The sequence below is a fragment of the Paroedura picta genome, chromosome 9 (genome assembly GCF_049243985.1).
Source record: "Paroedura picta isolate Pp20150507F chromosome 9, Ppicta_v3.0, whole genome shotgun sequence".
NCBI lineage: Eukaryota > Metazoa > Chordata > Lepidosauria > Squamata > Gekkonidae > Paroedura > Paroedura picta.
Window position 1 is genome coordinate 82,405,397 of NC_135377.1, and position 25,567 is coordinate 82,430,963.

At 43.3% G+C, this 25,567-nt stretch overlaps 1 protein-coding gene across 2 annotated transcripts in view; it reads right to left on the reverse strand.

Moving 5' to 3' along the window:
• The window catches only part of ZCCHC2 (zinc finger CCHC-type containing 2), a 42,089-nt gene extending 16,735 nt beyond the window's left edge, over positions 1–25,354 (reverse strand). For both annotated transcript variants that reach the window (XM_077353422.1, XM_077353421.1), the window contains exons 1-11: positions 24,152–25,354; positions 20,213–20,315; positions 17,945–18,021; positions 15,709–15,780; positions 13,821–13,933; positions 12,677–12,771; positions 9,182–9,265; positions 7,685–7,742; positions 6,888–7,020; positions 5,967–6,031; positions 2,074–2,168 (exon numbers count right to left, since the gene is read on the reverse strand). In XM_077353422.1, coding sequence (XP_077209537.1) covers positions 2,074–2,168; positions 5,967–6,031; positions 6,888–7,020; positions 7,685–7,742; positions 9,182–9,265; positions 12,677–12,771; positions 13,821–13,933; positions 15,709–15,780; positions 17,945–18,021; positions 20,213–20,315; positions 24,152–25,030 — 1,774 coding nt within the window. In that variant the 5' untranslated portion in view covers positions 25,031–25,354. The remainder of the gene's footprint in view (positions 1–2,073; positions 2,169–5,966; positions 6,032–6,887; positions 7,021–7,684; positions 7,743–9,181; positions 9,266–12,676; positions 12,772–13,820; positions 13,934–15,708; positions 15,781–17,944; positions 18,022–20,212; positions 20,316–24,151) is intronic.
• Between the last annotated feature and the right edge of the window lie 213 nt (positions 25,355–25,567).

The following is a 25,567-nucleotide window of genomic DNA, read 5'->3' on the forward strand; positions in this document are numbered from 1 at the left end:
TTGCTTTGAAAGGTGCTGAGGTTGGTCTGTGAGAAATAAAACCTAAATGATCACTGTGATCATTTCCACACGGGTGGCCATGGCAATTTTAGAACAGCAGCTGGCTGTTCTAAACCAGCAATAGCGGATTGATATATTTAAGCCGGCACTGAAGAAGAAGAAGAGTTGGTTCTTATATGCCGCTTTTCCCTACCCGAAGGAGGCTCAAAGCGGCTTACAGTCGCCTTCCCATTCCTCTCCCCACAACAGACACCCTGTGGGGTGGGTGAGGCTGAGAGAGCGCTGATATCACTGCCCGGTCAGAACAGCTTTATCAGTGCCGTGGCGAGCCCAAGGTCACCCAGCTGGCTGCATGTGGGGGAGTGCAGAATCGAACCCGGCATGCCAGATTAGAAGTCCGCACTCCTTACCACAACACCAAACTGGCTCTCAAGACAGTAAGCTGAAAAGTGAAGCCACTGCATCACGAAGTGATCTGCAGCATCAAATGATGCTGAAGATACTGTTGTAGAGGTGTGCACATGCAGAATTCAAGGGACCTCCAGGGAAAGGTTGATCATATCCCAAGTTCTTACCACATCCATGTTATAAACAGCAAGGAGTAACCATGCTGGGAGTGCCAATTCTCCATGCAGAGACCCAAGGGTGACTCTGTGAAAGAACACTTGTCCCACAGATACCTTGATATACAGTACTTCCAAAGTTACCTGTCATGTATATCCATGTAGGGTTATGATGTGTGGGGTGTTCCTCTAATTACACTCCTGGCATTTATAATTCCAGAATTACATATGCCAAGAGTGATGAGATAAAGAGTCGAATCATAAATAAGGGGTGAACAACTCTCAGCCCATCAGGGATACTGGATACTAAGAAGAGAGGGGAGAGACAAAGAAATAAAAGTGACTTTGTAATCAGTTTCTCCCCTTGAAAAGATCTTTCAGCCTGAATATTGGATGCAACTTGGCATCTTGGAGACAGCATTTTTGGGAGATGAAATAGAATTCAACCCAACAAGGACAGTTCAAGAGGGACTGAATAGTACTGCTACCAGAATGGAAGTCTCTCACTGCCAGAGCACAGTTGAGATTGATCAGCAGTCAAGGCCAGACTTGCTTACACAATGACTAGATGAAGAACAAGCTGTCAAAAGTATAAGTGCACCAAAATCCTTCAGATGCAAGACCTATGATCAACTGCTTAGGTACCAATGCCTCAGAATGAGGCTGTACTTTGGACCTGGAGGTCCATGTGGAAGTATAGATATGGCAGACACACAACATAATTCTAGACGGCAGGCATGACTAGAAACAAGTCACAAAGGGCCTTGGCTACTCCAACATTTTCCAGAGCAATGCCTTAAGACTGGCTATGCATGGAAGATGTCTAACAACATGGACAAGAGCCTACCTGATGCTTCTAACAAAGACAAATCAAATTACGTTTTCTTCTATTCCCAAGAAACAGGTTTTCAAAAAAAAAAAAAGAGAACCCTCGTGTCACAGACACTCAGAACTAGAAGAAAACATCAGTGCGAGAAAAATTAAGACATTGCCCATATCCCAGGATGAAATATAAAAGCCTCAACTAAATTGAGAGGAAACTAATTGGTTGAAGAGTTCACTGGTAACAGGTCCCTCCCAGCTATTGCTATCGCAGAAGAGAACTGAACAGGAAAGGGCTCATCCTGCCCCTCAGAAGTTGCCCAGTTAGAACAACAGGGAAGGAAAAGGGGAAGAGATGACCGCCAGGTCCCTGGCAAAAACTACAGAATGTCCCTGGAGTTGGCTCTGTGCAAACACAGAATCCATGGGTGGGACTGCAAAGGCCCAGATACAAAATAAATTTGGCGGTCTATTCCAGAATATCAACAGTATGCATTCTAATGATGAGAAGTAGGCTTTTATTGCTGAAATGAAGGGGATACTTCTTGCTGTATCCCCTCACACTTCTCAACGTACTGCTCAGCTATTCCAAACTCAAATGTGATACACGTGGCACCTACATGTTTACTCACAGACTATTACGAAGTGTTCCTTTATATTTAAAAGATTCTTCAGTTAAATCTCCTACCTTTTGCTGTTCCGGGGTGGAAGTGGCGGCTTTCTGCAACTCTTATACAGTTAGCTCTGATGGTTAATCTGGGGTCCATTTTCTTCACTTTATCTCTGAAGGAGAAAACAAAGATTTGTCAAGGTAATTATAATAATAATACATTTTATTTTTAACCTGCCTTTCTGTGATGCTCAGGTGGGTAACAACATGTACATATTACATAAAATTAAATTTTAAAACATTAAATATAACATTCCTGAATATACCCAATTAAAATTCCCAGACAGAGGTTTTTAGTAAGGAGCTGGTCTTCTAGTTCTCTCCTTCTCTGGCAGTAAGACCAGCTTTATTGGCAGATGTTATTTTGGGCCTTGACCATAAGCCTGTTGGAACAGCTCTGTCGTTCAGGCCCTGCAGAACTGATTTAGGTCTCGCAGGCCCAGATCTTTCCTGGGAGCATATTCCACCAGGCTGTGGTCAGGGCCAAAAAGGCTCTGGTCAAGGCCAATTTCCTCTTCATCGGGTCAGGGAATTTAGTAATAAACTTACATAGTATGATGCTAATACATCATGCTCCAAGCAGCAGGACGCAGAGGTTAAAACAGAAAGTACAAGCTTCAGCTTAGCTATACGAATGTTGCTTGTAGAAACCTCAGTACTATAATTAGACCATTGCTTGCGAAGTCAACATCTATGTGCTATGGAGAGCCTTCTTTGCAAATACTGTGTGCAGTGAGTTTAGACTCTTCCTTTCATATTTCAAGGGGGAAAATGTGCAAAGCCTAGTCAAACCTTCAGGAGCTATACATAATGCATGGGGATTAAGAAGCCTATCTTTCAATTCTGATTACAACAGGTGTGGGGTTATTGTGGAGTTTCAAATCAAGATTAGGCTTCTTCTAATAGAGCCTTTGTTTAACCATGCAATGCCCTGTCAAAGGGAAGAAAAACAACCTTGGGGAAGTGCTCACCCACAAAGAATACCCACCCGATTATACTTTAGGATGCTACAAATGGGCAAAAAAGAAGCCGGTCTTATTTTTACAATAAAGAGAGCTGTTTTTTTGCACCCTGCTTTTTAGTACCCAGAGTTGTTTCAAAGCAGCTTATCATCTACCCTTCCTCTCCCTACAACAGATAGCCTGTGAAGTAAGTGGGGCTGAGAGTTCTGAGAGAACTGCTCTGTGAGAACAGCACTAAAAAAACTGGGACTGGTCCAAAGTCACCCATTTGGCTGCATGTAGAGGAGTTGGGAATCAAACTTGGTTCTCCAGATTAAAAGCTGCCACTTAACCACTACACCAAGTTGGCTGCTGAAGCAATTCCAGCCAAGTGGCCCTTATGTAAACTTTGGCATTAGAAGAACACTTCAGATGGTTGCTTATCCATCCAAATCAGTCACATGAACCTCCACCTACCCAAGAAGCCTTCAGAAGAGGTGCTTCTTAATTACTGAATTCCTGTGGCATTATGAATTACTAGACAACGCTATTGATATCTTAAATGCTCAATCCAGGGATAAGGAAACATTATTAAGAGGCCCCCAAAGCTCTTTTGGTCACATTTAACTGCATTTGTTGAATAAGTATAAACAGAAAGTGAAAAAAGCTCAAAGTTGGTTAGCCTAGGAATCATTCTGTAAAAAACCAAATGAGGAAAGTAGTCTCCCCAATCCTGGCCCGCACTATATTTCACTGGCTGTTGCTACAAATGACATCACACAGGAATAACTCCAGTCAGCCTGAATCCTGCTGAAGTGTTTTAACAACATCAGTGTATTAACAGTCCCATGGTTGGTCAAGTTCAGGATGTTTGCTTCATGGGAAGGGGGGGTTGGGGGCCCAATAGATGTTGTCGGTTTGGTTGAACTCAGACAAATGCCTGGCAGAAGAGCTCCCTTTTGCAGGCCCTGCAGAATTGTTCTAGCTCCATCAGGGCCCTGATCTCCTCTGGGTGGGGGACAGGACAGAGGAAAGCTCTGGCCCTGGTTGAGGTCAGATGAGCTTCCTGGAGACCAGGGATCACCAGCCAGTTGGAGGTGGTAGAGTGTAAAGCTCTTTGAGGGGTGTAGATAGAGAGGTGGTCCCTCAAGTACCTTGGGCCCAGACCACGTATGGCTTTAAAGGTGATTACCAAAACTTTAAGTCTGATCGGGAATTCAACTGATTGCCAGTGCACTTGTTGAAGATTGAGCCAAATGTGGGGCATCCATGGTGTTGCTGTTAGGACCCTGGCCACTGCATTCTGGAACAGCTGTAGTTTCCTGATCAGGGTTAAAGGTAGGCCTGCATAAAGCGAGTTGCAGAAGTCTAGCCTGGAGGTGACTGTCATGTGTATCACTGTGGCTAGGTGTTCTGGGGCCAAGTAAGACACTAGTAGTTTGGCTTGGCATAGGTGGTAGAAGGCCAGCCATACTACTCTTGTGACCTGTGCATCCATAGAGGAGGCATCGAAGATCAAGCTCAGGTTCCTGGCAGAGTGAGCCACACCATCCAGGTTAGGCAAACGCGTTTCCTTGCTTGGACCCTTCCTAGCCATAGGACCTCCATGTTTGAAGGGTTGAGCTTCAGATGACTCTGCTTGAATCAGCTCATCACTTAGCCCAGGTATCTGGCTAATGCTTCTGGGGAAGAATGAGGGCTGCCATCCATCAAAAGAAAGAGCTGGGTGTCATCTGCATATTGATGACATTCCAGCCCGAATTTACACACCAGTTGAGCAAGAAGGTGCATGAAGATGTTTAAATAAGATTGGACTGCTCCCTGTGAGAACTCCACATGTGAGCTGGTGGCAACTTGGTAGCATGAAACTGACCACCTTAGAAAAGAGCCAATGTGAACTGGAGGCTCTGCTAGACTCACTCAGGTTTCTCCCACAGAGCTGACGTGGAATGTGCCTTTATTGTGGCTGATGTGCAGCTAAAGCCTTTGAAAAAAGCCACTGAATCCAAGGTTCTGTCACACCAACACCAGGCCAGGGAGTGAGAAAGTGCATTTGTTCAGGCTGTTGTGCAGGTAAGGCCTTTAAAAAGGGCCCCTTAAAAATCATGTCTTCAGAGTAAACTGGTGAGAATCAGCACCACTTTAAAGCCATAGTCAATACAATCCAAAGAAAGCCCCTTTTGAGCCATAACAACCAAGTGGAAAGACAGAAACTTTTCTTCTTCACATATAGTTTATTCCTCACTAGAATGACTACTGATGACAATTTTTTGACAGAAACAAGTTGTCTCAGTCTCAAGACGAATGGTGAGGAAAATATGAAGAACAGTAATGGAGATCCTCTCTTTACACAGGCAAAAAGAACTGTGCAGTGTGTGATTAGACAGGAGTCATGGCGATGTACCTGTCAGCCTCCTCCAGTATGATACGCCTCATTCTTATACAGACGCCTCGGGCAACCAAATTATGCAGAACCTGCATTTCTTGTGCTCCAAATATACAAGACTATTCTGATCTTAATACCTTCTTCAGAATTCCAAATTAAGCCTAGAATTGTTATACATCTAAGGTTGCTCACACCATTTTATCTGTGTTCAGTCTGTCTTGGATCCAGGCTTAGATCCAACTGTCAGCAGAAGACATAGGTGGATGCAGATTTCCCCCCATATCTTCTTTCCCTCGTCCCTTTCAACTCCTGAAAGAATTATTCCTGGAAGTGCAGAACTCACAGGGACAAAAAGACATGTGGCTGAAGATGGAGAATGGAACAGTGGTGGGAGGCAGGGAAAATTCACACTTCCTCTGCTGATGGTAGGTTAGAGCCTAACTAAGAGCATCAAATCCATGGAATGTTAATATGCAACCAGATTAGTTTTTACATTAAAAGAAATCAAGAGGATTCATTTTACATTTTCAATAGCACAAACATGCACAGACAATACTGAGTATATTTTGAAAGTTAATACCTACTTTTCTGACTGTGGCTTTCCTTTCTTCTTACTTATTACAGGCAAGCTCCTTTTCTCCCCTGAGTTCTACACAACAAAGTAACAATCAGGAACTTTCTTGTTAGGCCAAAATAACAGTGCTGACACCAAGCTACCCACACGTGGGAAACAGTTACCTATTCAGAACAATACAAATTGTCCTCCTAAAGCAGGAATAGTTACACATTTAACACATTTTCAACCTGCTTTTCTCCTGAATAACTCAACAAAGGTTACAAAATCAAACACAGAATACATAATAGAAACAATTGTTACAGGAATATGCAATCATTTTTGGAGAAGACTTAACAAAAATCAGTAGATTATATGAATTAACTAGCCCAGTTGCAACCTGTCTTAATCTTGTTAAACTATTTTATTTGGTATTTTATATGCTCATTTCTTCTGTATTTCATTGATCCAGTGTACTATGCCCTAGCTATTGTTTCCTGTAACTTTTATACAAGCACCATTTTTAAAAAGGAGTTGACAGGATTGCTGTTTAAAATGTAACAGAGTTATAGTACAAAAGATGAGAGAAGGGCTGCTTTGCTTCAAGTCACACACAGCCAAGCGGTGGCCTGTTGGTTTTACCTGGCTTCTAAGACCATTTTTGTCTGACCTTTCCTCCGATCCATCCCATCAGGCACAAAAGCAATATGGACGTCCTTGTAGTATGGACTGGCTGCTGTGCTTGCAAGGCCTGGCTAGGCACATTACATTTGCCATCCCTTCTTTGTGAACAGGGAGGCAGACAGATAGAAGTTTCCACTCCAAAAGCTAAAGCTGAAGTCATTTAAATTGGTGACTTAACTTCAAGGCAGTACCACTGCTATTCATATGAGACTGCATGCACACTTACTAAGTAACATGCTGTGGGTGCCTATGCTATGTAAAGGAATACCTGATCAAGTAGTGTACAGTGCTCTGGGTGCTGCTGCATAGCACAGTTCTTTCTTCTCCAGTCTGCCATACCGTTGTGTTCAGAATGTGTTGTGTCAAAGCCATCCATGGCACAGCATTTTGTGTTTATTGTACTATTATGAAAGAAACACACAACAGTCTCACCACTGTTACACCTCCAATTTGAAATGCAAAGAAACTTCCCCTAAGACCATTTCTTTTCATTGTACTTTTCTAAACAGACCATGTTTCTGAATCATCTGTGGAGACAGGATAAACAGGGAGTGGCCAGCAGAAATCTGTTATAGCACTTAAGCGTTGTAAGTTTATTTTATCCAGTCAAAGGTTTACCAACTAATTGTTAAGTACAGAAAGTTATATACAGGAGAATTTACTTCCTAAGATGGATTTAAAGGGACAGTCTGGCTCAGTGGTGGAACATCTGCTTTGCATGCAGAAGGGTACAGGTTCAATCCCCATACAGATGACGTGGAAGATTTCTGCCCGCAACATGGGAGAGCTGCTGCATGTACGCAATAATGAATGACAGCCCTGAAATCATGCTGAAGACATCAGAAGATAAATAGAACAGTAATTAAAGGAGCATACAGCCCAGGTAAATTTACCCATAAAGCTACAGAAAAGTATTCTCTATCGCCATTTCTTTATACATTCTAATCTACATTCCCTGTTTTATAAAGGCCTAAATGTTGTCTTCTAGATTAACCAAATGAGTATTCTAAACCCATCATGAATGCATCAAGATAGTGATACATTTTTCTAAAAAGCAACACTTACTTGGCAACAGGACCTTTTCCATTATGTTTCTTATGGACTGCTGTGTGCTGTATTATTTCTGGAGGGGAAAACAATGATTAAACAAAATGCACTGATAAAATTAACTTCCTAATCTATTAGAAAGTTGCCCTCCAGTAACTAAGATTCATTTTGACATTTCTGCAGCAAGCCAAAATATATGTAATGTCATTCAATGGGACAATTTGATTAATTAGCCTTGCATTGCATTCTTTTATTCCAAATCATACCAGTTCTGAATCACTGATTATCTATAAACCAGGCATGAAGCTGCCTTCGACTTAGTCAGCACATTGGTCTAAGAATGTTTCTTCAACTCAGCTTTTCAGAGGAACATGAAGATGTTCGGCTTCCTCTTCAAAGTGACATTTTGACATTCTTGTTTAGATCCTTATTAATTGCAATTTATGGTTGACATATGTCAGCGGATTCATTGCAAGCTACTTGGACCCCCAGGTCAGGGGACTTGGAAGAGAACACTACAGTTTCATAAATATGTATTCAGACTGGTTGACTAATGCTAAAGTGCCTTGACATTCCTTGTAAAGCCTATGCAGATATTACAAAGTAAAATCACAAGGCACTCCATGCACATTTGCTCTCATACTGACTGAAGCCCTGCTTTTTTGTTTTTATAGCAAAACTGTGCACATTCAACCATCACCATACAGTTAAAGCTTCCGGCTCCCACAGCTGCTGTACTGCCTAGAAATAAGGAAAAGGGCCCCAAGTGCCTGGGCCAAACCATACTTTGCCTTATTTTAACTCTGTGTGATATATATATATACACACACATAGAATTAATTCACATTCCTCTTTGCCCTAAACCTTCACAATCACAATGCCACTCACTGTTTCGAATGCTAATAAAATATACATCTAATCTTTTAACAAGCAGTGTGCATTTGGCATAAACTGAGCCCCCCCCCCAAAAAAAAACCCTAAAATACCTTACCAGTATTTTGTGGTTATTATTTAAACTGAATAAAGAATGATTGACTATAGCTGAGCCCAAATAAAGCCAAATTCTTTTCACTGGGAAAGCAGGAGCTGAGATTTCCAGTCCTCCTTGGCTGTGGGCTGGTTCTTCTCGCAGCTCAGTTTAAACCGAATTGCAAGAAGAGCCAGCTCCGGATCGGCCAGGGGTAGCAGGACATGAGAGCTCCCAGTCTATGTGCAGCAGGGAGAGACCACCCCACTGCACATAGATCCTGGAGTTTAAACCATGCTGCAGGAGAAGCCAAGCGAGCCCAGGGGTCAGGCTGGCTTCTTTTTCTTTTTAATGGCATTTTTCTTCTCAGGTCTATTGGACCACCCAAAATTCAGGATTTCAAAAAAAAAATAATGTCTCTAAATACGATATCGGCATTGGGATGCAGGATTTTCTGGAAATCCTGAAGTTTTTCACAACCAATAGACCAAACCAAAAAATACCGATGTTCTATTTTGCACGTTCCTAATTTGAACATCCAATTTTACCTTCTTCCTGACTTGAAGCCTCCGAACTGTCCTCCTTGAAGTGTTCTGTTGCCTTAGATGTCTTTAAAGAAGACTGAAGATTATCTGAAAGGTAATCAGTGAGCAGTTTTACATACATTCTAGAATAGTACCTTAAATTAGAAAAAAAGTGGCATTTGCAAATGGCTATGAAAACTGAAAGTTTCAGCAAGTAGCTTTGGGGCACAAGAGCATCATCTAACAATGCAGCGTTTGATTGGCAGCCAAGTTCCTTTAAAATAGCAGGGCGATTTCTCATATTGCTTCCTGTTCTCCAAAAGAAGCAGCATAGAGCACATTTGGTGGTTTGAGACCATGTATTATTATTATTAATTTCTATACTGCCCTCCCAGTGAACCAGCTAAAGCTGTATACAGCTTTGTACTCTTAACTCACATCCTCCTTATATAATTAAAGAGCCCCTAATTAGGTGTAACATATACTCAGATGGCCTAAACAGCATTCACTGAGCACTGGGTGTCTCTAGGGTTTTACTTCTGGGAATTTGTGCTTGGCAGGCAAATCTGTCTGAAAACAAACCCTTTGGGGTAGGGTCATGAAGAAAATTGGGTGGAAGACACACGCATACACCTCCATTGGGTTTAAACAATTTATTAATACAAAGGAAACAACTGGAGATTATTTGAATTTAAATTATCTCCTGAGCTAACACCTAAAATTTCCCCGTCCTTTCACCATAAGAGAACAGGAATGAAATCAGCATATTTCAATGCATCGGCTGTCAGCAGTGTATCTACAGAGAATTCTGAATCAATATTCAAATAATACAGTTTTGAATAAGTTGGGTTTAATTATAATTCCCTTCAGTTCTTCTTGCTAGAATGTTTAATTGGAGGGTTTTTTTAGCACAGATGGAGTAGCAGATACTGAACAGATCCCGCCCCCCCCCGCCCCCCGAATTTAGGGCTATCATTGAGACCTAGAATTCAGGTTTTCAGCTGTAAGAAAGGTATGAACCCAACAGGATCAGCCAGTTGTGCTAAGAAACTGCAAATTATTTACTGTACATGGCCACCAGATCCTAAGGTAAGCTGGACTGGGGTGGATCAGCGCTTCTGTTATTGTTAGATCTTACAGCAGCATTTGATATAGTTGATCACAAGCTTTTAGCTCTCTGCCTTACTGATGTTGGGATACAGGGATTAGCCTTAAAGTGGCTTACCTCCTTCTGCATGGCTGGAGACAGAGGATTGCCATTGGAAAAAAGAATTACATTGCTAGCTGCTCTCATGTGGGGTGCCTCAGGGTGCAATCCTCTCCCCAAAGCTATTCAGTATCTCTATGTACCCTCTTGTCCAGCTGGTAAAGAGATATGGACTGGGATATCATCAGTACATTGATAGACATCTAGCTCTGCTGATGTGGCCATACATACACACACCAAGTCCTTGGCCTGAAGGCCATATGTCTGGGTAGCTTCAGCAGAGCTGACTGAAACTCAACCCCACAAAGATGGAGGTTTTGTGGCTGGGAAGTATGTCTCCTTTACCTTACTGTGCAATTAACAACTTTGTGCACTGTCAGAAATGTGGGCATGATCTTTGATGCCTCCCCTTCCATGGAGAGACAGACCTCACCAGGCATTTTACCATCTTCACCAGGTGAAGTTACTAACACCTTACTTGGATCACTTAGCTAAAGTTATCCATGCAACAGTCACCTTCAGACTGGATTACTGTAACTCTCTCTACACGAGGGGAGCCTTGACCTTGATCTGGAAATTACACTTGGTACAGATGTAGCTGTTCAGGTCCTTACATGGACACCATAGGGGGGCATATCTGACCTGCTCTCCAGCAGTTACACTGGTTGCCTATCAAGTTCTGGTTCAGGTTCAAGGTTCTAGTATTAACACTGAAAGCACTATGTGGTCTGGACCCTGCTTGCCTCCCCCATTATTTTCTTTGGAGGACATTGCACTCAATGAATACCAACATACTAGTGATTCCTAGCCCTAGAGAGGTCTGCCTGAGAATCCCAGTCAAAGAGATGGTTACATATGGGATTCTCCAAGCTAAACATGAGCCTTCAGCCAAACTGATACTTTGATCATTGAAAGTTATTTTCATTCATTTATATGTAGGTAATTTTTTTTGCAATTATGTATACATTTTACAAGTTGTTTACTTCATAGTTATATAATATTTTTGTACCTCAGAACATCTTAAGATTGAGAAAATGTATGAGTAAAATACTACACAATGATTAAGATAGGTTCAGGGGCACAGCAATGAGTATGATAGCTCAGGATCTTTTATCATGGTATTAATTTAATTCCATGTAATTTTTAGTGAGTTACCCACTGATGAAAGTGCCTGCTTTCTGACAACAAGACCTCGTTCTGGTATACTCCAATTGTTATTTCTACATAGTTGTAGAAGTTTATTCATGATCTTCACATCATCTAGGAGCCCAGACAATCAAGAACAATAAAGATACTTTATTATACAGCCATGCAGTCAATCCTCATCATTGGTAACCAGAACCAGGGCCTTTTCGACCCTGGATCCAGCCTGGTGGAATTAGTTGCCAGTTGAGATCTGTGCCCTTATGGTGCTATCAAAGTTTCGCAGGGCCTGCAAAATGGTACTCTTCCACCAGGCCTATGGTTGAGATGATGGCGGCCTAAAATCTTTCCTAAAATCTTTGACCCACTGAAGATAGACCAGCCTGAAGGAAGACAGACAATGGTGTGTGAGTGTGTGAATGCAGGGCAGTTTATGCACGGAGTGGAAGGTCCGCATTCGGGGTGGAATGGAGGCGGATAAAATCACCAATTATGCATGCCGCAGGTGGCAACTGGGCGCAGAGTCAACGTATGCCGCCGAAAAAGTTGCGTTAGCGAGATGCGGAAGAAAGTGGAGCTTCCCAGGACCAGGGCGCAACCAGAAGCGGCTCCGGAGTAGCCGCATGCATAATTGGATACTCTGGGTTTTGCTGCCGTTGCGTTCCGTCCCGGGCGTAAGCGGTTTGCTTCTTCCTCCTCCGCATTCTCCATGCCGCCATTTCAGCGGCCGGGAATAATAGGCCATTAAGGGTTTTTACGATGGTTTTATTGAAATTCATGACAATGATGTTTTATTGTTGGTTCTTTTATGTTGTGAACTGCCCAAAGTATATGTCCCATGGTATACAAATTTAATTAATAATAAAAAGCACCCTGTGTTGTCCCCAAGACCACTTATCAAACTGTGACTTTCTATGCAACATGTGATTTGAACTCGAATGTAAAACTGAGAAGGAGAAAACCGCAGTACAGAGAGTTAATATTGTCAGGCTCAAAGAACACACACTGCATCACTGGCCACTTGGTTAAGATGGATTACTTGGATTTAAATGGACAGTCCTATGAAAGTCAATGTCAGGTGCTTCTGAAGTCAGTTAAACTGATTCATGCATCAGGCTTCACTCGTGTGAACCCAGAATACCAATGAGAATGCTTAAGGAATGTCTTACTGTGGCTGTACAAAGTTTCTGTTGACAGAGACTGAAAGAAGTGGTTCACACTCTGGTTCTGTAGAAAAGCTTGTGATGTAGTTGAAAACAGCTGCCTAAAAATAAAGGGGAAATTTGCTTACGTGGAAGAAGTCCATTTAAGGTTAAGATTACGTATTATTTTTCTGTTAATTCTGCTAATCTCTGTTAATGCAAACCAAACACCTCAAGTACTTCAGCGCATGAACTGCCCCTGAACAGACTCAAAGGACAAGACACCTATTGGTAACTAATCTCAACCCTTTAAAATCCACATCCTATTCATGGGTGGCAAATTAATCTTTACAGTTTAAAAATACTAGTACTTGACCCAGAATAAGTTATTTCACACATTATGTAGTAAGCAACGGCATGCTTTTGGCTCCAGGTACGAGTGATAGCTTCAGTCTATCCTAGAAGATATAACTTATAGGTAAAAACCACAGCTGATAACTGCTATTTGGCACACTAATTAGAAATCAGGCTGCAGTGCATAGGCACTGAGGGTGCTTGCCCAATTCCTGATCACTGGGAAGCTACAGGTTAAATAAAGCACGTGTAGCACAGTATGTCAGACACAAGGGTAAAACTAAAACAAACTAACAAAACCAATCTGCAGCTGTTTCCCACATTGTATATGAGTAGTTGATTAGCTGCTTAGGTTTACGAGTGCCAAATTTAATCTATATAAGCATCACACTCTATATAATCTATATAAGCATCACAGGCAGAAGAGGAACAAAGAGCCAATGGGCACGGTATGCATAGTCCAAAGCAACTTCCAGTGCAATCCTATGTAGCGGTTCCAGTCCAATGGCCCTTATTAAACAGGCCTCCCCGCCCCACTTATCTTCCCTCACATACGAGGAATACAAACGCTGGTGTACAAATACAATATCTGCTGTTAGATTTTGCCATTTCATGCTGCTCTCCAACTCACCTCTAGAAATATATCACACACAATGTACTTAAGAGTTCTGGAAGCACCAACCTGAGGTGTCCAACACAACTACAGCTATACAACTTCAGTACTTTCCAGTTTTTATGTAAACATTAACTACATGAAAACACATAACTTGACAGCAAGCCGGTGAATACTATTATAGTCTTCACTCTGTTCTGTTACCTTATCATAGGTTCTAAATCTGGGTGTCGTTTTTCTTCTTGTTTCTGGAACCCCTGATTTAATGCTCCCAAAATTGTCTTGTCAAATGCTTCAGAAGAGAGTTCCTTTGGAAGCTGGAGAGGCAAGAAGTGTTAATTACTGATAAATAAAATTAATCTGCATTAGAAGTAGTTTATTCTTAAAAACCTTAAGGAAGAAAAGCTCCACACCCCCAAATTCTAACTAGTTCAGAACCACCTGGATCCCTACCAGATCCAGATGAGTGATTTATATTAAAAAACCAAACAAAAAAACTACCTTATACAACAGAACTAGTAATCGTTTAGATTACAACTGAAAACAGGATTAGGTTAATTAAAGTTTAAACACTGGTTAACTGAAAAGTTTTTGTAACAAAGCTAGCAGAGTTTTCCTATTTTGTAGCCAATTCAGTTTTGTTTATACCTTTCACAGAGCAACAGGACTGAAACTCTACTGCCAAACCAGATTGAAAACAGCAAGATTTTCTATCTGGAACCATCTTATTTCCTAGTTCAATGTTTCTTATCTCAGAGTGGCCCTGTGTTTGTCACTATGAATACAGATCTCCTAAAACACAGGGAAAGGCAGAGGCCTTGAGGATAAATTTTAAAAAATTAACTGATTTTCAGTGTTTATATTGAGAGACTTTCATGTTAATGAAGCCAAAAGACCCTTTTCAGTCTGAAATTCTATTGCAGCCATAGTGATTCTACCATTTTCATAAATATTTTGATATATTTATGATTGTTGTTACTATACATATGTTCTATGGTAATATTAAATTGATATTAGTGTACATCAATAGTCACATCAGTATTTGTATTCGATTTTAATCTTAAAAGGTGGCTTTTAAAAGCTGTAAATATAGGATAGGATATTTTAAGCCTTATCCTATTACAAATCAGCCACCATTGTAGTGATCACCAACTTCTTTAATAAGCATCACAACCAATCAAAACTTAACTCAGATGTAAAGGTAAAGGTAAAGGTATCCCCTGTGCAAGCACCGAGTCATGTCTGACCCTTGGGGTGACGCCCTCCAGCGTTTTCATGGCAGACTCAATACGGGGTGGTTTGCCAGTGCCTTCCCCAGTCATTACCGTTTACCCCCCAGCAAGCTGGGTACTCATTTTACCGACCTCGGAAGGATGGAAGGCTGAGTCAACCTTGAGCCGGCTGCTGGGATTGAACTCCCAGCCTCATGGGCAGAGCTTTCAAACAGCTGCCTTACCACTCTGCGCCACAAGAGGCTCATAACTCAGATATAGGAAATGTGTAACAAAATCATCACAATGGATCAGGACCCTTCCAGCACAGAAAGTTCCCATCATCATAACCCATCCCACACCATTCTTCCCAGTGCTACTATCTCCATATGGTACCCCAAACTGCTTCCTTGCAGGTCTCTCCCTTACAGGTCTCTTACTAGCTAAATAGCCAAAGCTGACAACAATGCAACATGTGAGGAGATGTAAATCAGACCTACTACGATCAAGAGGGTGGCCCTGTCAATGAAGTGGAAGTAAGAAGACTGAGGGCCACAAGAAGCCACTGAATAAACCATCACCCCTCGAACTGAAAGGCAACAGATGCATAACAGCTGACGTAACAGGGAGCAACTGGCCCTTACAAATGCTGAAACAATTTTTCTCTAACCAGTCTCAATACAAGCATTCTATAAGAAACAACAAGCTCAAACTGTACAGCAAATCCGTAATTACATTTTTCCAACAGGACCAACAATTATTTGTGACTACGACTATTCACATCTACCATGCAAAACACATTAATACATTTCATCTCCTTCTAGCACTGTGCCTTATCCTACAGCAAGGCTATGATGTTGTACCTTCTTTTAAATACTTACTTTTAGAAGGAATTCCTGTAGTTCTTGGTGTGTTTTTGTTACACAGGATATAGAATGATCAGACCAGGTTACCTGATGAAGAGGAAAGCAGTTACAAGGCAGCCCTTGTCCTAAGTAGAACTAGTGTAACGTTATGGCTGTCCAGACCAGTTTTTACAAGGCCTGCCCCTCTGTGCCTGACATGCAGAGGTGAGGAGACAGGTAACAACAGACAGGACAGGTCACCAGTTAAAAACCTGCCTCCTTGAGGCTTGCATGGCCTGTACCCTACCCTCTTTTCTGCACCAGGTCAAAACAACTGTTTCTACCCAGGCTTTTAACTAGGCAGCTGACCATCTTAATTGGCTTTACAATCTGCTTCTAGCTTGTGGACTAATGAGGATCAATTAGGCTGACAAATCTTTTATGCATCTAATGGTTGTTAATTTTCATTATTTTATCTTTTGTTTTGTGAGTTCCCTTGAACAGGTCTCTGAAGAGGTAGTAAATAAACAATTATAAATAATTGAGCTCATGGTAGTATATATTGTTCCCCTACTAACAACTAACTCCTCACAACCACCCTATGTGGTACAACAGGCTTTGAGTACCATCGGCCTGAGAGCGCCGTTAGTGTCATGGCTAGAGAGGAGAACAGCAAGTTGTAGCAGTTGCGTATGCAAAGTTTTTGGCACTCAGAAACGTGGCAATCAGCACGGCACAAATCATTGGTATATAATGCCCTGACACTGCAACAGGCCACTTGAAATTATTTCTAGGTGACTTAAGACACTATTAGAGGACAGAAATGTGTTAAATGTCAGCTTTAAGTATAAAATAGACTGTTTTCATATACACTTCCACAGTATTTCAATGTGTTAGAATGCTTTGTATTTCAAGTTTACATTTTACATGTTCTATGATGTTTCGTTACTGGAAAAGGATTTACCAAATTTACAGGTCTCTTGTTTCAGATATGTACGTACTGCTCAACACTGCTGGATCAGACACCTAACAGTAATTGGTTTTATGTCCATAGTACTAGATATTTACAGACCCTGATGCTGTTTGTGCTACTCTCTCATCTCTGCTTCATACAAAAGTCTTTTCTGAGGCATGTACTTGGTGCATGAGGGTTAGCAATCCTCAGTTGTTGTGTGGAGTCAGAGGGACTGCTACCCTCATGCACATCCATGCCTTTTGTACTTCCCCAGTGGACAGCCTTGCTGGGTAGCAGGTATACAAGAGGTTGTGAGCAATTTGCGTCAGTAGATCGGGGCAAAACAGCTGAGCTTCACAAAAACCAATTTTGAAATATGTGGAACCCTGACATAATACCTTAAAGTGGCCTTAGAAGAGTGTTCTTGTGTGAAACTGAGATGAAAGAGTAAAGGAGGCTGCATCAGGGTCAGGAAATTATAGTAACAGAAAAAGTATGATGCCATTTAGGAAGAGACACTCACTCCCTATACTGCTTGTAGCTTCTTCAAAACGTTACTTATGTCGTAGTGTGTGTATAATTTAGGTGCTCCTGGAATTCAATTTATGGCCACCATCTGCAGATCTCCTTTGTCAAGTTCAGACAAATCTAGGTATTGTCTCAAAACTGGAGAACGGACATGGCCCATAACATGCAAAAAGAGACAGCTAGAAGCAACAGCCTCCCATACAAGCAGCATGGCATAGTGGCTAAAGTGCTGATCTAAGATCTGGGAGACCCAGGTTCAAATCCCATTCTGCTATGGATGCTTTTTGAGTAACCGTCGTCAGTCACACACACTCTGCCTAATCTACTTCACAGGATTGTTGTGAGGATAAAATGGAAACTTATGTAAATCACTTTGGATCCCCCATGGGGAGAAAAGTGGCATAGAAATGAAATAAGTAAATAAATATTAAGGCTCCAAGTATGCTGAAGGCTTTCTTTAGTCCAAACTTTAATCCACCATCCCTTTGTCCAATACCCAAGGGCTGGTAAATGTGCCAATAAGCAAATGCACATAATGGGGTCAGCCACAACTATGATTTAAATCAGATTTTTAAAAAATCCACCCTAATCTGATGTTGAATCTCCCACTCTCAAGTTTAGGCAGTATTTTGTAGAAACCTACAAGCATACCAAACTTCACAGTGGCAATTGCCACTATGAGGTGGGGAGGAGGCAGACTGGCAAGGCAGAGATGTAGCTAATGTTGAGGTATTTAATACCTTACATAACTTTGAACACTGTAGATTTGTTAACAGACCGATCACTCACTTTGAAAGTATATTCTAGATGTTTGTCAGCCCTTCTCCGTGGTGCACCGTTCAGCATTATCTTCTCGATATGTACAGCTGAAAGAAATATAATTATACATTTTTACCATGTCTGTACTTCCCATGATTAACTATCATCTGTTAAGTACCCCTAACTCTGCCTGTCCACTGGGATCCTAAGGCCTAGGTGGCATTTCTGGATACTACCAACACTGCTCCCTATAATGATGGACCGGAGAAGCTGTATCATCCTAAAACTGAATCAATATCATTATGCCACAGAGACATTCCTCTGTTCCATGTCCTCTGATCAGCTTGTGCAAATACCATGGGCAGATGGACACAGATGTCGGTCACAAGACTCTTCAGATTTTTACTTAAACAGCATTGTTTGTACAAGTACTCTACCTCATTAGTTCAGTGGCTTGCCAGAATTAAATCAAAACTTCATGTCAAGGCCCCAGACAGATTATGAAGCATCTCAAGAGTTTTGGATTACTTTCTTGTATCTTCTTAAACAGCAATATGTAATGGTCTGTGGATTCAGCTACTTATTATAAAGAAAATGGAACATCCATTTCTATCATGGAGCCCAGAAAGAGACATGTCATGCAAATTACATTACAGCAATAAGATTTGGGAATGCACTTAGGGCAGTTGCCATGGAAGCAGGAACAAATGAGAGTCTACTCAAAAAAAAAAAAAAAAAGCATGTGGGCTCTAACCCAGCGGTACTCAAACTGCGGCCCTCCAGATGTCCATGGACTACAATTCCCAGGAGCCCCTGCCAGCATTCGTTGGCAGGGGCTCCTGGGAATTGTAGTCCATGGACATCTGGAGGGCCGCAGTTTGACTACCCCTGCTCTAACCAGATTCAATCGCTTCTCTCCTGGTGGCTAACACATATTACTTGATGATACAATTTCTTTAATAGTAGTGGAAAATTATATTCTTCACCACTCAGCAAAGCAGAATTAGCTTGGCTATATGGCAACAAACGGGAAACCTATGGCATTTGTACTGTACTTCTTTCAACTTAATATATTTACAATTAATAACACATTTAGAAGAAGTATTTGATTTTTAACTGCTGTGAAAAAATAGATGTGGGTGTAATTAGGAGGAGGGCTGAGGGATGTTACAAACAGTTGCTGATACATATAAGAACCAACTCTTCTCAATCGGGCGACATCAAAGTGTGTATTCGGTGCTAATACTGTTTTACCTTGAAGGGTTGCTGCTACAATTACCAAGGGATTCTCATACATTCAGAGTACTACAGACACTAAGAATATGTGCCATCAGTTTTTACCATCTACCCAGTGGCCATCATCTTGTTACCACAAAAACAAGAGCTACGATAATCCACTGAGACTCAGTGCACATACAATCCTTAGCAGTGGACATTAGAAAGTGGGGATCTGGTCTGCAGGCTTCCTTCTCACCACCTCCCCTTCTATTAGAAGAATCCCATAGCTTACCAAGCAGGATAAACAAATGAACACTACACTGGCACTGATAAACCAGGTTTACAGGCTCTTTTATATTCTGACAGAATTTGATTTCAATAACACCTTTAAGATAAGGTGACCAGATTGTCCCACTTTTGGAGGGACATCTGGGGGCACCTGGCAAATTGTACTTATGTTGAAAGTAAAAAATATATATTACAATACTATTTTTGCATTCTATGCATTCTATGAAAATTTTTGTTGCTCCATATAGACCAAATTTTAATCAAGAACACCCCCGCCCCCTGGTCAATGGTGTCCCACTTTACCAATGTTAAAATCTGGCCACCTTACTTTAAGACCAACAAAGATTTATTCAAGGCATGACCTTTCGAGTGCATGCACTCTTCCTCAGACTGATTTTTATCTGCTGTGAAATACACCTGAGGAAGAATGCATGCACTTGAAAGCTCACGTCTTGAATAAATCTTTGTTTGTCTTAAAGGTGCTATTGGACTCTATTTTAGTTGTGCTACTTTAGACCAACACAGCTACCCACTTGAATCTTTTATATCTTGGTTAAACCAGAAGTCTAGATTAGCCATAATTGCCACTATCAGGGGAATTCATGGTCCAGGAGACAAGGGATGAGGGGAAGAAGCATAAAATTCTATAACCCACCTACCATGTGCTATGCTTGAACTGGCCCTGTGCCATTCCGCCTTTTTGCAAGTGGCAACAGAAGGTGTGCATACAGCTCATGAAAAGAGCAAGTAAGCAAACACAGACGACCAAGTATGAGTTTTTGGTCAACATACCTTCTTGCTGTGGTCTGTGGGAGGCCATAAGTTTATCATGAAGCACTGCTGTTTGTTCATATAAACTGTTCTCATTACTTGGCAGGCAGTTATGGGAAAAGTTCTAAAGTGAAGAAAGAAAATTCAAGAAACAAATGTATTTAGAAATGTCAAAATCTGATAGTGGAGACTTTAAATATAATGCAAATGAGAAAACAAACACTGCAAAACATGCTGTCTACAATGTAGACCACATCAGTTTTTAGAATGCAACAGGGCTACCAAAATATGTTCAACAAGTTTTAAATAGGACCAGCGATCTATCAGTTAAGAACAGGCTTGCCACACCTTGAGAACAAATGGATTAGCCAGCAACAAATTGCTGTCAATTTAATGAACAACAAATATCTAGAATGGCTGGTAACACTACATACAACTCTTTATGCGCTGTTCCTAATCCTCAGAAACAATCTTTTGCCTTCAGCTTTGATTTGCTCATGGGGAATAAGAACTAGATCTAGGAAGGTGTTTTTTAATCATGCTCACTCTTCTGAACATGCACAGGACCTGAAGCAGGCCATAGGGAGAAATCTACCTGGAATGCAGAAAGTCCCAGAGTTCAATTTTTAACATCTCAAATTAAAAGGACCAGGTAAGAGGGGATATAAAACCCTCAACCTGAGACTAGAGAGCCCCTGGCAGTCTGAGTAGACAGCACTGAACTTGATAGACCGTTTGAGTCAGTATAAGGGGACTGCATGTGTTCAGATGATAATATTTGTCCGCTAAGTGCCTCTAATGTGTTCTCAGTACTTCTTGCTAAAAGGTGAACTCTGAATATTAAGGAATTGCCCATGGTGAGTATGAGCCTAAGAAGAGCCCAGTGGCCTATCGAATCCAGCACCGTGTTTCACACTATGACCAATCATAGAGGCCAGAGTTTTTTAAAAACACTTTCTCATAATGATGGAATTCAGAGTCACCACTTGAATACCATTTGAATACCATTTGCTTATGACAAAACACAAAGGAGAATTTTCTTCATGTCCAACATTGAAGATATCTAGAAGTTTCTTTTTACCCACCATTACAAACAGGAAGCTGGGTTGATGAACCCTCAGTATGATTCAGTAGATTGCTTATGTTTTCAACAGGTTCAACTAAAGTAGACAATTTACCCATCAACTGAGAAGTTAATTATTCCATAAAACCAATAATGTATATTGCACAGCAACAGTCTGCATGTTTTATTACAGTGGCATTCTAACAATAACTCCCTTAAAAAACAAAGCCTATTTCTCAAGTGTTACTGCTTCTTTAATTCCTTTAAAAAAAGATTAAAATGCTCCTGTAGACAGGTCATTGTTCCACAAAAAAGGCAAAGGCAGTGTTTATTGAATTGTTCACATTTATGTCACATTACTCAATTTTGTTAAAAGTTATGGCAATATATTACTTTTTTAGAAGTTAACTTCCACGTGAGGTTATTTGTTTTGTGATCAGCATAAGCACTTGGATTATTATTACAACAAAATCTGCCTTAAATGCTTAAGATATTCTTGACCAATATTTGACCAGGTATTTTTCTGACCAGTCAGATGAACAATTGTGGTTTCAGTTCAAGCTTCAAGTTCACTGGAGCTTTTTCAGTTACTACAGCAATTTTAATTTACACCTACATGTAAAAGCAATCTAAAAAACGGTGCCTAAAGTCATGAACATTTGAGTACCTTCAGCAATGCAGGTTGCCTCAGAAAGAACAGGAAACTGTTGCAAGTAGTAAGGAACCTGTAAGGACTTGTGGAGTACTTGAAAGACTTTTCAGGGTTTGACTGCTTTTTTTTTGTGGGTGGGTAGGATTTGATGGGGTAGAAAAATCCCCCATTAGCTGATTTTTACAAAATTATGCACTAAGGTCCAGAGATATGTGACAGTATGTCACTGTAGCTTGTATACATGTAGCTCTTCTGTGCACTATCCCCAATTTATCACCTGTCCCATATTTCAGAAAAGTGGGAAAGGCCTATGGCTGGCAGGTGGTTTCCACCTTGAAACAGCTGCAGCCATGGGAACAGGTAATCTGTGAGCCTGTACTGGGGATGGAAGTCTGGCTCTTTTGGTTGATGGTAATTGAGAAGGGCGGTTCTTTGCAAGCTGTAGGGCAGGGATGGCCAAACTGTAGCTCTCCAGATGCCCATGGACTACAATTCCCATGAGCCCCTGCCAGGACAAGCTGGAGAGCCACCCCTGCTGTAGGGCAGGTACCACTTATCTCCAAGTCAATAGGTTTATCCAGACTCATTAGTGTTAGAGAAGTTAATGCAGCTGCAAAAAATGCTTAGAACTTACTTAGAAAATGCCCTTGACTTGTCTAATCAGGCCAACGAATTGGACTCATGCTACTGTAACATCACGACTTGACCACTAATGCACCCCCTACATAAATCTCCCCTAAAATAAGTCAACTCAGAGACTTCAGATGGTGCAGAATGCTGCAGCTCAGCATTATGTGCTAGGTGGAGCATGTATACTAATACCCATGCTACAGTCACTCCACTGGCCACCCAACAGCTAACTAAATTCAGTTCAAAGTACTGGCCAACATATTTAATGCTGTGGACGCTTGTATGTGCAGGACCACCTCTCCTATGTTTTACCACAACTGCACTCATCTGAGCAGGGACCATCTGCAGGAAACACCAACTGCTTGCACATGTGTAGTCCCTCTTGAGAAATGCCCTGCATGACATCATGAAGGCTCCTACGTTTCCAGCATTCTGCTAACTATGTAAAACATTCAGGAAACTGGTTTTATAAAGGCAATATTACAGAAATTGTTCAAGACATATTTCAAGGAAAGCAAAAAATGGATCTGCAAACCACCACCATGTAGTATTATTTGTTGCCCTCTGTCTTATTCGGTTAGTGTACTATGCTTTTACTTAACTGCTCATTTAAAATGCCATGTTTAATACTTATGCTTTGGTCAGATTTCTTCAATCCAATCTTATCACATTGCTTATGAAATGCCTCATCCTCATCATTGCTTCAAATGCCTCACTGTCATCATTTACTTATACTAGGCATTGCCTTCAGTCTCCATGAGAAAGACAGACTGTAAAGTGTAAAGAACAAGATGGGTTGCCATGTTAAGTCTGCATCAGCACCTCAACATTTGTGGTGGAATAGAAGTTTTTGTGAATCACTGCTAAAACTCATAACCTACCACTAATTTAGTTAGACTCTGTGGTGTTACTGGACTATTAAGTCTGGCTTCCCTGCCCATCAGCAAGGGTAATGGAAAGGCCATTTTAAGGAAATGCAGAACTTCCTGTGATCTACCCTCAATCCAAATTCCAAATTGCTATGTCCTAAAAGTAAGGTTTTTCTCCCGCTATGACCAAGAGCTGAGTAACACCTGTAGAAATAAGCATTAGAAGTAGAAATCAGAAGTGATCAGCAGCTCACCAAAGCTCCTGCCCTGCCACAAATTTGGTTAGTCTTCAAGGCCTCCTGGACTTTTGCTCTTTTCAGCAAGACTCATGAATGATCATGCTCTGACACAAATTTGGTTAGTCTTTATTGGTGCTACACGGCCTTGCCCTTTTTTCTACTGCAAATTTTCTTAGTCCCCAAGGTGCTGCTGCTGGACTCCTGCTATTTTGTGAGCAGGGACTCAGGAAGGCTCCTGCCCTGCCACAATTGTTATTAGTCTTTGAGGTGCTCCTGGTCTATTGCTCATGAAAGCAGTTACCCTGCCACAAATTTTGTTATTCTTTTTAGGCACTGCTGGACTCTTGCCCTTTTTTTTACCACCGCAGACAGACCACCAGGGCAGCGACCTATCTTGACCTCCCTCCCCTTCCGAGTGTGACTTGGGGATGTGGAAAGGCTCCTGGCCAAGGAGGCGGTCAGAGCCAGGCTATGGATGAGAAGGGGGAGTGGGGGAGGCAGCCTTACCCGCGCCCCGTGGCAGGGGAGGCCGTCGCCGTCCTGGGCGTCCGGGCAGAGCGCCCCGCGCAGCCTCTCCAGGTGCTGTCGGAGCGTGACCCGCTGGTGGAAGGGGAAGGCCGGGTGCAGGGAGGCCATGGTGAAGAGCAGCAGCAGCTCCTCCCGGGCCACCAGCTCCAGGCGGCCGCCCGGCTGCTGCTGCTGCTGCTGCTGCTGGGGCTGCTGCTCGTGCTCGGGGCTGCGGCAGCTTCGCAGGACGGCGTCCACGCGGGGCAGGAGGCGGTGGAGGCGCCCGGCGGCCTCGCGGTTCTCGGAGCCCAGCAGCGCCAAGTAGACGATGAGCCTGGAGCGCGCGGCGGGGTCGCGGAAGTCGGTGCCGGGCGACGGGGGCGCGGGGGGCGGCGGCGGCGGGGGGCCGGCGGGGGGCTCGGGGCCGGCGCCGTTGGCCTTGGCCTCGGCGTCGCGCAGGCAGTGGTAGTCCTTGCGGGCCAGCTCCTCCAGGCACGAGCCCAGGAAGCGCAGCTCCAGCGGGTTGAGCAGGTCCAGCAGCCCCACCGCGAACTCCAGACGCTCCGCCGAGCCCAGCGCCAGCCCGAACCACTCGTACACCGCCTCGCGCGCGCCCCCGCCACGGACCCCGCCGCACCCGCAGCCCGGCCCGCCGACGCCGCCGCCGACACCACCGCCACGCCGCCGCCGAGGAGGAGCCGGCCACGACAGGCCGCCCGCGCCGCCGCCGCCGCGCTCCCTCAGCCCAACCGCCGCCGCCTTCTCCTCCTCGCCGCCGCCGCCCGCCTTCTCGTCGTCGTCGTCCTCCTCCTCCTCAGGCTCCCGCGGGCTCGTCGCCGGCCGCTGAGGCTGCTTCGCCGGCAGCTTCATCTTCAGCATCCTCAGGGGGAGGCAGGCAGGGAGCGGAGGAAGGAGGCAGGGCGGGCGGGCGCGCCAGGGGGCGGGCGGGGCGTCAAGAGCCGCCGCTGCCGCTCATCTCCGCCGCCTCCGCCCCGCTTCAGGGGAAAGGGACGAGGGAGGAGGAGCCGGCGCGGAGACGCCTCAGGCGACGGCCGGGAAAATGGCGGCCGCTCCGCCTCGGCTCGGCCACTGAGGGAGCGCGCGAGGCCCAGGGCGGGAAAGCGGCAGCGCGGCGCTCTCTCCTCCTCCTCCTCTCGCCCCCCCCCCCGCGTGGAAGGAGCGACCCGAGAGAGAGGAAAGGGGGGTTCACACCGGGGAGGGAGGAAAGTGGTACACTCCCCCCCAGCAGCCAATGAGAAGGCGGCTCCGGGGTTGGCGTCAACGGCCTAAGAGCTCAGCGTTGCCCCCTCCCTCCGCTGGGTCCTAAAGCATCCCCGGCGGGCGGCTGACGGTCGATCGGACCGGGCGGGGCGGGGCGAGCGGATGGAGCGCTTTAAATCCACGGGCCGGGCGTTC